We start from the raw sequence: 12,739 nt of genomic DNA on the forward strand, positions 1-12,739 counted from the left end.
AGTATATTGGGGAGCATAGAATTTTACCTGCGGTCACCATGGGGCGATATGAACCAATGGGAGCGGCAGGATCATCAGCAATGTCTCACCGGCGGATATGGGAGACTTAAACATGTGTATGAAAAAAATATATATATATTCAGAAAAAAGGAAAAATATAATCAAATTCTTGGTGCAGAAATGAAGGGAAGAGGGGTAAGGAAAGGGGGGAAGGGGGAGGAAAACTTGAGTACTTGAGTAGCAAAATTTTTTAAAAAAACTACTTGCAATACTTAAGTACAAAAAATGTTGAATACTTTAGTACTTCTACTCAAGTCACTTTTTGATCGAGCACTTCCACTTCTACTCAAGTCACTTTTTGATCGAGCACTTGTACTTTTACTCAAGTATGGGTTTTGAGTACTTTATACAACTCTGATTCTCATATAGCTTAAAAGAATTCACCAAGCCAAATGCATGATAATTCAAACACACTCATAATATGTAATGCAATTGGTATGTCCATACTGTATATAAGGAATGAGCCCCATATAGCAGAATATAAGGTGAAAAAAAGTAAGCGTTTCAGAAGCCCAGGTGCTGGAAATTGGAGTCATGCAACCACACATATATCGGTACTTATTCCCACCACCACAGCTCTCTCTGCCTCTCACCTCAAGACTGCGACCCTGCAGGGTCTATGAGCATTATAAAGTATATTTGTACTCGATCCTCCTTCTCTCCCCCTGGTTCCAAACCGCACAAGCTCCGCACCAAGTTATGTATTAGGAAACAAAGGAAAGGATCTAAGTGCTCTCTGTTATTTAATGGGCATTTATTCAAAACGATAAATCATTGCACTTACATTGTGGTGGCATATTTCATGCATGAAAAACTCTACGGACAGCGTCAAGGGTGAGGTCGGCGTCTCTCTGCTCACACTCGCTTCCGGGATAACTGATGGGTCATGTGACTTCCCCCCCCCCCCCCCGTACGCGTTACGTCCTGATTGGTCGGGACTTCGTCAGCGGGGATAGGGAAGACCAATGCTGACCTGGCTTTATTTGTCATGACTCCGCCCTTCTGCTAATACAGCGTCACCAGTCACCTGGCAATGGCTTTCTCCTCCCAGACGGGGAGTTAACATATCTGGGCTTACAGGGAATAGCAGGAGGCTGATATAAAAAAGTGTCAGTAAAAAAGTGTATATTTGATTATTTTTAAAAGAAATAATAAACTGCATTTACTTTCATGTTTTTTGTATGTGCCTGAGTAATTTTTTTAACAATACAGTCATTGTCATTTATTATCATTTTTCTCTACCTCTGAATTTCAGGCCACGGCTCCATCCGAGGAACGGAATGATGTCACCCTGCTGTACAATAAAATGACAGTGACGGAGTTCCAGCAGAAGTTTTCAATAGAGGTATTGGACTAGAAATGACACCAACATTGTCCCAATGTCTGCTGGATATGGAATGGCAAGGAATTCTCCAGTGGGAATATAGCAATAAATAGGTGTTGGGGGCCCGAGCCTTCCCCTTTAGGCCCCTTTCATGCTTGTGCGATTTGTCCTGTGGTTTGGGACTTCAAAGTCGCATGATAAGTCGTACCCCCATGATTTCCAAGGAGTACCGTTCATATCTGTCTGACTTAACCACTTAAGCCCCGGAGGATTTTCCTGCTCAAAGACCAGGGCCTATTTTGCGATTCGGCACTGCGTGACTTTAACGGACAATTGCGCGGTCATGCGACGCTGTAACCAAATGAAATTGACGTCCTTTTTTTCCCACAAACAGAGCTTTTTTTGGTGGTATTTGATCACCTGTGCGATTTTTACTTTTTGCGCTATAAACAAAAAAAGAGCGTCAATTTTGAAAAAATAACAATATTTTTCACATTTTTTTATATGAAATTCCCCAAAAAAAATGTAAAAATCAAAATTTTTTAACATTTTAGGCCAATTTGTTTTCTGCCACATATTTTTGGCAAAAAAAATCGCAATAAGCGTATTTTGATTGGTTTGCGCAAAAGTTATTGTGTTTACTAACTAAGGGAAAGATTTATGTCATTTTTATTGTTTTTTTTTTTTTAACTAGTAATGGCGGCGATCTGCGATTTTTTTTGCGGGACTGCGACATTGCGGCAGACAGATCGGACCCCTGACTGACATTTTTGACACTTTTGGGGGTACCAGTGACATTACTACAGTAATCAGTGCTATACATATGCACTGTTACTGTCAAAATGACACTGGCAGGGAAGGGGTTAACTTTATTAGTGATCAAGGGGTTAAGTGTGTCCCTAGGGGCATGATTCTAACTGTAAAAGGCCGTGGCTTGTGATGTAACCACAGAGACATACGATCCTACATAGAAGGACCGTATGATCTCTGCAGTTACACCAGGGAGAATGACAGGCGGCTTTGTTTACATCAGCCGCCTGCCTTTTTACCTCTCCAGCGGGCGATTGCGAGTGACCGGCGGACATCGGAGGCGCCGGTCACTCGCGCAGGGATGTCCCTGAACGAACGGGGGGGGGGGGGGAGCGCGCCTCTGGCAGCGCGCGCTCGCCCCCAGCAGGCTCCTGGGCGAGCAACGTAGTACTACGTCACTTTGCCCAGGAGGGGCTGACTGCCGCAGTAAATATACTGTGGGCGGTCGGCAAGTGGTTTTAAAGTCGCAACAAGTTAAAAGTAGTCCCTGCACTACTTTGGTCTGACTTTGATGCGTTTTGAGGTCCATAGACCTCAAGGTTACACAGGCATTGCTTCAAGTCCAGTCAAAATCGTGGCAAAATCGCGCGACTTTTAGGTCACACTTTTAGGTGAAAGGGGCCTAAACTGCCTGACTGCTATTTCCAGCCAATGGCTCAGCCAAAGACTCACAAGTATGCTGATCAGGACTACATTATGACTTACTAACCTGCTAATGTTGGTTCAGCAGAACCCATGGGAAGCTGTCAAATGGTCCAGGGGTGTAACTACAGGGGTTGCAGGGGTTGCAATGGGGGGCCTGTGTGGCTCCCCTGTACACCTGGATAGGAGGGGGGGGTGGGGGGGGAGCATGTAGAGAAATCACTGTCCTCCTTTTTCCTCCTGTAGCTGCTGGAGGAAAATGGAGGAGATTGGTTCCTCTGTATGCTGCCCCCGCCACTCCTCCTCTCCATTTCACTTGTGTTCTGCTGTCTCTGGGCCCCTGTGCTCTCTCCCTTCTCCTGCTGGCTGCTGCAGGGGATCTGTCACAATAGAGAACCAGGAAGGGGTCGGTAAATATGTAATTTACCAGCTCCTTCCTTTTCTGAATGGACAGAGTCATAGTCAGTGACATTGTAAAAAAATAAAATAAAATGATAAAAAATATAATACAAATAAATACCAAAAATAAAAACTACTGACACCAGTTGGGGAACTTCCAGGATCGCAAAGGTCACACTTACGACCGGGCCCTAGCATGCTACCACTGTAGGGAGGCCCCAAGATGGCAGGAAGGGGGTCCACTGCAGAACTTGTGAAAGGGTCCCGCTGCGGTACTGTAATAAAGGGCCCCGCAACGAGAGTAAAAGGCCCCAGGATCAGTGGGAAGAGCCCCAGGCTTGAAGGGAAAGGCCCAAGCCAGGGGTCCGGAGGGCCCTTCATGATTTCTTGCATCGGGGCCCTGAAGATTCTAGTTACGCCTCTGACATGGTCACATCATCGTCCGTCCAATCAGCTGCAATTAGAGCATTCCTCACAGCGGCACCTACACAAAATGGTGACATCCAACATCATTGACCTAATATGGCCACAGGGCCATATTTGGTCAATGACAATGACCTATTCTGTCAATATGGGGCCATATTAGGTCAATGATATTACAAGCATCCCTGCCCCTTTCTGTACGTACAGTTGACTGGACCGGCAGTGATGCAGTCATGTGACAGCTTCCAATGGGCTCTGTTGAACTGGGTTCGGACCGATCCCAGCTCCTCCCTAATTTTCACAGGGATAACTGTATCAACATTAAGTTTGCTAATGCACTTTATGCCATGCATTATGTGTAAAAAGCACCCCAGCACTGCTAATCTGCTGCATCCTCTTTGCAGCAACTTCAGGTCTACTAGCACTTCAACAATGGCAGCACAGCATTTCTCAGGCTTGGGTTTCCTGATGGTGGCAACAATAGTTTATGCATAATATGTGTCAAAAAAACACTTGTGGTCTCTATCAGAGGCTTGTGTAATAGGGTGACAACGCAGGAACCCAGCTGGGAGACAGTGACAGAGAGTTGTCTTCTATAACCAGAAGTGGACTTCCAAAGCTGCAGATTTAACATGATTGAAAGTGATTTACAAGCAAAACAAGCAACCTCCTCAGTTCGAGGTGGATGTTCTGGCATTTGAGGACCTGAGATCTTAAAAAAACTTGAAGCTAGGCAAGATTTTGCAAGCCCAGAGGACTGGGGAAGGCCAAAAAGAAAAACAAAGACAGAAGCATTTGGAGAGTAGGTACCCTCTTTTTCAGATCCAAAACCAAAGTTTTGGCTCTGAAGAAGAGGATACCTACCTTCAAAACGCATCAACCAGTGGAAGTGTCTTCCCTACGTGGGGATTGGTGCAGTGGACCAGAGTGTGCGGGTCACTGTGGATATTGATGAGCTCGATATCCTGTGCTGTTTGTGGGTACACATCTGTTTCCTTTCTTCAATAAAAAGAGTTTTTAAGGTCATGGGTAAGGCTGGTGCGCCCTCTGTTTGCATGATTGAAAATGACTTCTGAATAGAATCCTAGACTGAACTCACTTGAGCTAGCCCTTCAGGAAGCTGTCACTGTACTGGTCCAACCATAAGGGGTCAAGGCATTCCCCACCCCGCATGCAGGGCCGCCATCAGGGGGGGTACAGCCCATACACATGTAGGGGGCCCGGGCATCCCGGGGGGCCCCAAGCAGGGTTGCCATCTATGGTTGCAATACCATTCAATTGTAAGCTCTGCCAATCCCTTGCAGACTGGCACTATGTAGAGGGTCCTGCCCCTCACTAGCCCTCACACACAGCTGTAGACCCTGCCCTCCCCTGTTCTCCAGCTGTTCACGCCTGGACAGGAGGGGCAACATTTACTAAAACCATTCACCTTTACTACTTTCCTGGGATGGAGGCGATGGAACTGGAGAAAGAGGGGGACATGGGATAAAAGAGGACATGGGAATGGAGGAGAAGTAATACATGGGACTGGAGGAGGATGATGACATGGTTGGCGGGCCCTGGGGAATGTTGGTGGTCAGGTCCGAGGAGGGGGGGGGCCCAGGCCTAAAACTGTGTTAGGGGCCCCAAAATTTCTGATGGCTGCCCTGCCTGCATGTATACACTCCCATTGTATATGTGTGGCTGCGGGGTAGGGAATGTCCTGGCCACAGTTGATTGACGTATACAGTTGACAGCTTCCAGAGGCTTGCATACGTGGGTGTAGCTCCTACTCCGAACTCTCCAGAGCTCATCACTGTTTCTAAAATGGCATGAACATGTTAAAGCTTATAGGAGATTTCCGTGGCTGGAAACTATCACAGTCATCTTCCTGTGTGAATATGTCTTTAGGACTTTAACTGGACCAGCTTCCTCCAAGGCGTCATGTCTTCTGTGAACATTCAGCTCCAGCCAGATGAGGAGGTGGTGGTCTATGGGGTGCCATACCTCAATCAGCTTAAAACAATCATCTCCAACTACTCAGCAAGGTAATTATCCACACTGTGTTTAGATTTCAGTTATTTACGCAGACGGACAATATTTACTTCCATCCCCCTCATGTGGACTTCAGAGACTGGCTTTTAATCAATGGTGTCTTTAATGATTCCTTATGGCAGTTATTTGATGGTTGACTGCAGCCGAGTGTAAATTCCGGGTCTCGGGGTTTACATGATGTATATTTGTATATAATGCCCCTCTGAACGTTGTATCGTATTGTTGGTTTACACAGAAAATGTGATTTCGGAATTTATGGAGCCAAGTAGAAAAACTTCATGATGAGCTGTAATGTGCAGTTCAGAGACCGAAGAAAACTCAACATTAGCCTTTCTCAACCTTTTGAACTTGGAGGAACCCTTGAAATCACTACTGGGTCTTGGGGAACTCCCATAGGGGAACCCTTGAAATAACTCCTGCGTCTTGGGAAAACCACCATTGAGGAACCCTTGAAATAACTTCTAAGTCTTGGCAAAACCCCCATAGAGGAACCCTTGAAATTACTCCTGGGTCTTGGGGAAACCCCTCTAGAGGGACCCTTGAAATAACTCCTGGGTCTTGGGGAAACCACCATAGAGAAACCCTTGAAATAACTCCTGAGTCTTGGGGAAACCCCTCTAGAGGGATCCTTAAAATAGCTCCTGGGTCCTGGGGAACCACCATAGAGGAACCCTTGAAATAACTACTGGGTCTTGGGGAATTCCCATAGGGGAACCCTTGAAATAACTCCTGCGTCTTGGGAAAACCACCATTGAGAAACCCTTGAAATAACTTCTAAGTCTTGGCAAAACCCCCATAGAGGAACCCTTGAAATTACTCCTGGGTCTTGGGGAAACCCCTCTAGAGGGACCCTTGAAATAGCTCCTGGGTCTTGGGGAAACCACCATAGAGGAACCCTTGAAATAACTCCTGGGTCTTGGGGAAACCACCATAGAGGAACTCTTGAAATAACTCCTGAGTCTTGGGGAAACCCCTCTAGAGGGACCCTTGAAATAGTTCCTGGATCTTGGGGCACCCCATAGAGGAACCCTTGAAATAACTTCTTAGGAAACCCCTGCTAATAATGACTTTATCTACAGCTCTGGGTACATTGGCATTAACAGTAAGCTGTGATATAAAAATACGAGAAGGGGAATGTGGCATACTTAGGGCTGCTCCATATAACAAAATTATTTTTATTAATCACAATAAAACAAAACAAACAATATTAATGGCCAAAATCAAAATGCAGATAGTATAAATTGTAGTGTTCCCTCACATTGGTTGTTTTTGGAAAAGTTCCCTCAACATTGGGAGTCAGTGAAGAGCTTTCTTACATTGGTGGCCAGTAAAAAAGGGCTAATTTAGATTGGTGGTAAGTCAGAGAAGGACCACTTTACATTGGTGGTCAGTGGAAGAAGGGTCCCAATACACTGGTGGTTAGTGGGAGAGGGCCCCAATATATTGGTTGTCAGTAACAGGAAAGCCTTTCCATTGGTGGTCAGTGGGAAGAATGCCCTTACATTGGTGGTCAGTGGGAAAAATGCTCCTTACATTGATGGTCAGTGGGAAGAATGTTCCTTACATTGGTGGTCAGTGGGAAAAATGCTCCTTACATTGATGGTCAGTGGGAAGAATACTCCTTACATTGGTGGTCAGTGGGAAGAATGCCCTTACATTAGTGGTCAGTGGGAAAAATGCTCCTTACATTGATGGTCAGTCGGTTGAATGCTTCTTAAATTGGCGATGAGTAGGAAGAATGCTTCTTACATTGGTGGTCAGTGGGATGAATAATGCTTACGGTGGTGGTCAGTGGGAAGAATTCCCCTTACATTAGTGGTCAGTGGGAAGAATACTCCTTACATTGGTGGTCAGTGGGAAGAATATCCGCTAAACTGGTGGTCAGTGGGAAGAATGCCCTTACAGTGGTCCTCATTAGGAAGAATGTTCCTTACATTGGTGGTGTGTGGAAAGAATGCTGTTTACAGATGGCTAAAAAGATCATTGGTGTCAATGCTTACTTATCTAAGAAGCAGAATTTCTGTTTTCTCAAGAAATCCCTGGGAAACTCTGAAGGACCCTAGGGTTCCACGGAGCTCTGGTTGAGAAAGAGTGTTGTATATTGTCATGGCAGAGGAGTAAACCCTTGGTTTAATTTACACCTATGCACACATTTATTTCATGCATTGACACATTTGGCATTAAAGGCTCACTATAGAGATAAAGATTGTTTTCAAAAGAAAAAAAAACATACTTTTTTCTGTAACTGCTTAAAGAGGAACTGAACTCTTAAAGCAGTGCCCATAAAAGGCAGGTAGGGGGCAAAGGACTAGTCATCAGTATTGCTTATGGGCTCCCAGGGGCTGATCTTTAAAAATTACTAACTTTCTGTGATTTGTTCTGTACTGTGTCTCTGTGTGGAGGTAGCCAACTTGATAGAGGCAAAACATTGCTTCTTCATGTCAGAGCTGCTCAACCAATAAATGTTGATCTGATGCAAGGTGGGGCAATATAAAAGCAGCATGAAAAGTGGAGAAAGTACAGAATGCACACAACAGAAACAGGGAGACCCTGTAGGTCTTCAGTCATAGCTTCCTATCAGCAAGAAGAATGGTGATCAACATAGTAGTGATACCAGCGAATCTCCAAATCTAGAGACTAGCAGACAGGCTGCAGTACCCTAGATCAGGGGTCTCCAAACTTTCTAAGCAAAGGGCCAGTTTACTGACTTGCAGGCTTTAAAGGGCCATACTGTGGCCAGTGGTAGTATACAATGCCCCATTGTTGGTTTTAATGGAAGGAATAGTGCCCCATTATTGGTGTCAGCAGGAGGAATAGTGCCCCATCATTGGTGTCAGTGGGAGGAATAGTGCCCCATCATTGGTGTCAGTGGGAGGAATAGTGCCCCATCATTGGTGTCAGTGGGTGGAATTGTGCCCCATCATTGGTGTCAGTGGAAGGAATAGTGCCCCATCATTGGTGTCAGTGAGAGGAATAGTGCCCCATCATTGGTGTCAGTGGAAGGAATAGTGCCCCATCATTGGTGTCAGTGGGAGGAATAGTGCCCCATTATTGGTGTCAGTGGGAGGAATTGTGCCCCATCATTGGTGTCAGTGGGTGGAATTGTGCCCCATCATTGGTGTCAGTGGAAGGAATAGTGCCCCATCATTGGTGTCAGTGGGAGAAATAGTGCCCCATCATTGGTGGTAGTGGGAGGAATTGTGCCCCATCATTGGTGTCAGTGGCAGGAATGGCATCCCACCATTGGTGTCTCATGGAGGAGTAGTGCCCCAAGGGCCGGATGTGGCTCTTTGTTTGCCTTTATCCAATGGCCACAGTTTGGAGACCACTGGCCTAGATGATCTCCCACAGCAGAGATACAGCTATGAGGCTCAAGGCACAGCAAATACACACCTTTTTTTCAGGAGGACTTAAAGGCAAAAGGTACATTTTTCGAGATACCGCTTAGACACAATTAACATCGCTAGATGTTCCCTACAAGATAACAAACTCTTGCATTTCGAGTTCAAGTCCACTTTGTAAACTTCAATTAAAATTAACATTTTTCTTAGCAGTCTGTCATGAGAAGGTCTGTCCATGGATTCACGTCTGTGCAAATGACCTCTGGTTTATTTAAAGTTTTCTAAAAGCATTTATTGTTCTTACCCCACCAAGATCGCAATGTTAATAGTTGTGTTTTTCCTTCCAATAACATGTTTGTAGATGGGATCCAAAGCCTCGTTGTTATTTCATACCCCATGGGGGGGTTAATCACATGCAGTTTATATCAAGTTAAGGGGTCCTCTCATTATCGCACAAGTTGTGTTTACGTTCAAAGTACCATGGCAGGGAAACAGAAAACTTGAAAAACAAACTTGAGACGCATAGTTTTCCTATCCTTTGTATCTTTTAGGGTGCCAAATAACATAAACCAATTAAAATCTAGTTATAAAGAATTATATCAGCTAATCTTCGTAAAACAACCAAAAAAATATCAAATTTGAGGAAAATAATCCCATAGGAGGGCGTAATTATCACAAATATACATTGTAATTGTAAAAAAAAAAGTTTAAACAGACTTTAAGAAGCATGTGTACTGAGTACTTGTAACCATTCTTTTTGTATCACTTAGATGGCTAGGACACAATTGAGTTCATGACAGAAAACGGTAAATAACTAAACCATTAAAAACCCAAAAGTCTACCTTTGTAAAAAAAAAAAAAAAAAATGAAACCCCTTAAAAAATGGCCTCCCACTCTTAGAATATTTAAAAAAAATAAAATATATGGCAAAATCCTAAAATGATGGTCAAGTGGGAGATCCTGAGAGAGGTTATTTAGTCCAGCAGTTCTGCTTTCGACAATGAACTACATGGCCCATTATCTTTCAGAAGGGCTTTTTTTTCTCAGAAAATATACTATATTGTCAAAAATATTGGGACGCCTGCCTTTACATGCACATGAACTTTAATGGCATCCCAGTCTTAGTCCGTAGGGTTCAATATTGAGTTGGCCCACCCTTTGCAGCTATAACAGCTTCAACTCTTCTGGGAAGGCTGTCCACAAGGTTTAGGAGTGCGTATATGGGAATGTTTGACCATTCTTCCAGAGGCGCATTTGTGAGGTCAGAACGAGAAGACCTAGCTCACAGTCTCCGCTCTAATTCATCCCAAAGGTGTTCTATCAGGTTGAGGTCCGGACTCTGTGCCGGCCAGTCAAGTTCCTCCACCCCAAACTCATTCATGCATGTCTTTATGGACCTTGCTTTGTGCACTGGTGCGCAGTCATGTTGGAACAGGAAGGGGCCATCCCCAAACTCTTCCCACAATGTTGGGAGCATGAAATTGTCCAAAATGTCTTGGTATGCTAACGCCTTAAGAGTTCCCTTTACTGAAACTAAGGGGTCAAGCCCAAACCCTGATAAACACCCCCACACCATAATCCACCAAATGATTTGGAGGGGTAGCCCAATACTTTTGGCAATATAGTGAGGATAAGTGAGTTCTGACCTCAACCTAATAGAACACTCCTAAACCTTGTTTGACAATGTCGTTTAGGTGCAGGTACTGCTCCCTTCCGAGTCACCCCTTGTCTCTGCACCCAACTCCCCTCTAAGCACCGTTTCTTGGTTCCACCTCCTACCCACCTCCCAGTACTGCCCCTTTTAGAGAATACGGAACTAAGGATCATTTTGTGATACTAAGTAATTTGTATGGAATTTGTTAATGATGGCAATAAAAAGAATATCAACAATAGATCCCCCCACAGAAATAATAGATCCACCCCGGGAACAATAGAACCCCACCAGCAACAATAGATCACCCCGCAACCGGGAACAATAGATCCCCCACTCAACAGTAGATCACTCTCTGCAACAAGAGACTCTGGCCTGGCCCATCTTGAGTATGCCATCCAGTCCTGGTCCCCAGTCCTGACTCCTGAGGAGGGATGTGCTGGAACTGGAGAGAGAACAAAGCTAATAAAGGGACTAGAGCAGTGGTCCTCAACCCTGGTCCTCAGGGCCCACTAACAGGCCAGGTTTGCAAGATAACTGAAATACCTCCCAGGTGATATCATTTGCTGCTCAGTGATTGCAGCACTCTAGTCTGCACCTCCTCAAGGTAATACTTAAAATCTGGCCTGTTAGTGGGCCCTGAGGACCGGAGTTGAGGACCACTGGACTAGAGGACCTCATTTATGGGGAAAGACTACAAGCACTAAACTTATTCTCTCTGGAGAAGAGACACTTGAGAGGAGATATGATAGCAATATACAAAAACCCCACTGGTGACCTCAGCATAGAAAAAAAACTTTTTAGAGGGAGGGAGTTTAAAAGACACAAGGTTATTCATTGAAACTGGAGGAGAAGCAGTTTAACCTTAAATTGAGTATAGGGTTCTTTACTGTTAGAGCAGTGAGGATATGGAACTCCCTTCCACAAGCAGTGGTATTAGCAGGGAGTGTCACTAGTTTCATAAAAGGTTTAGGCGGGTTAAGATTGGGTGCTCCAGGTCCTCCCCATTAGTGTTTACCATTATATATTCCAGTACAAAATCCAATCGGTGGGAGGATAGATGAGCAAAAACCTGATTTAATTCAACCACCAGAGGAAAGATACATATATATCACAACTCACTGGGCTATATTAAAGTGGAGTTTCGGCCTCAAATACATTATTTAACTAAAAATACCCCTATAATACTAATCCATCGCCCTTTACAGAACCGCTATTCTCATACTTACAAGTTGTACATTATTGGATTTTAGTCAAAATCTGACTTTTAAAAATGCTGTCTGAGTGCGGCCATCTTGGATGTGGGCATCTGAAGCCGCAGTGTAATCTGCTGTGTCCTTCTTCCTGATTCCTGTTCATTCTGGCTACCCAGAATGCACCTGGCAATCTCGCGCATGCGCTGTACTATGCGATCGGCATAGAGGAGAGGAGCTGCCAGCCGCCCACGTCACTGCCCATTGCCTCCTGGGAGTGATGACAAACAGCTCCCAAGACGCAATGCAAAGGCGGAAGTGACATCGGTGGCCACGGCAGCAGAGGGGGGAGAAGGAGGAAGTACAATCAAAAATGCCCTAAAAATAAGGTAAGGGACCCCCCCCCCCCCCAAAAAAAAAAAAAAAAATTAAACTGCCCAATTGTTCATGAGCATAGCGAGCACTCCAGGAATCAGTAACGTTGAAAAATTGGCTGGAACTCTGCTTTAAATTATCACTTTACTCATATTATTAAAAAAGAAAAAGAAGTAATCAGGTACAAGTTTTTAAAATGCTACCAAAACCACACCATGCACACCTAATAACGCACATCCAGCTCTCTCTCATAGCTAGTAATACAAACATAGTACCCTTAATGTAAACTGCAAAGTAGCTATATTGTATACAGTGTATACATATCCATTCATATAAATATATCAAAATGTTCATTTATTTCAGTAATTTAATTCAAAAAGTGAAACTTAATTTTTTTTTTTGTTTTTATAGATGCGTTACACACACAGAGTGATATCTTTCAAGCATTTCTTTCTTTTCATTTTGTTGAATATGGCTTATGGCTAGT

At 44.3% G+C, this 12,739-nt stretch overlaps 1 protein-coding gene across 2 annotated transcripts in view; it reads left to right on the top strand.

Moving 5' to 3' along the window:
• Nucleotides 1–12,739, top strand: part of MMEL1 (membrane metalloendopeptidase like 1) — a 324,059-nt gene that overhangs the window by 240,550 nt on the left and 70,770 nt on the right. For both annotated transcript variants that reach the window (XM_082273303.1, XM_082273302.1), the window contains exons 9-10: nt 1,316–1,405; nt 5,549–5,685. In XM_082273303.1, the coding sequence (XP_082129429.1) occupies nt 1,316–1,405; nt 5,549–5,685 (227 nt within the window). The remainder of the gene's footprint in view (nt 1–1,315; nt 1,406–5,548; nt 5,686–12,739) is intronic.

This window comes from Pelophylax lessonae (genome assembly GCF_965119305.1).
Source record: "Pelophylax lessonae genome assembly, chromosome: 12".
Lineage (NCBI taxonomy): Eukaryota > Metazoa > Chordata > Amphibia > Anura > Ranidae > Pelophylax > Pelophylax lessonae.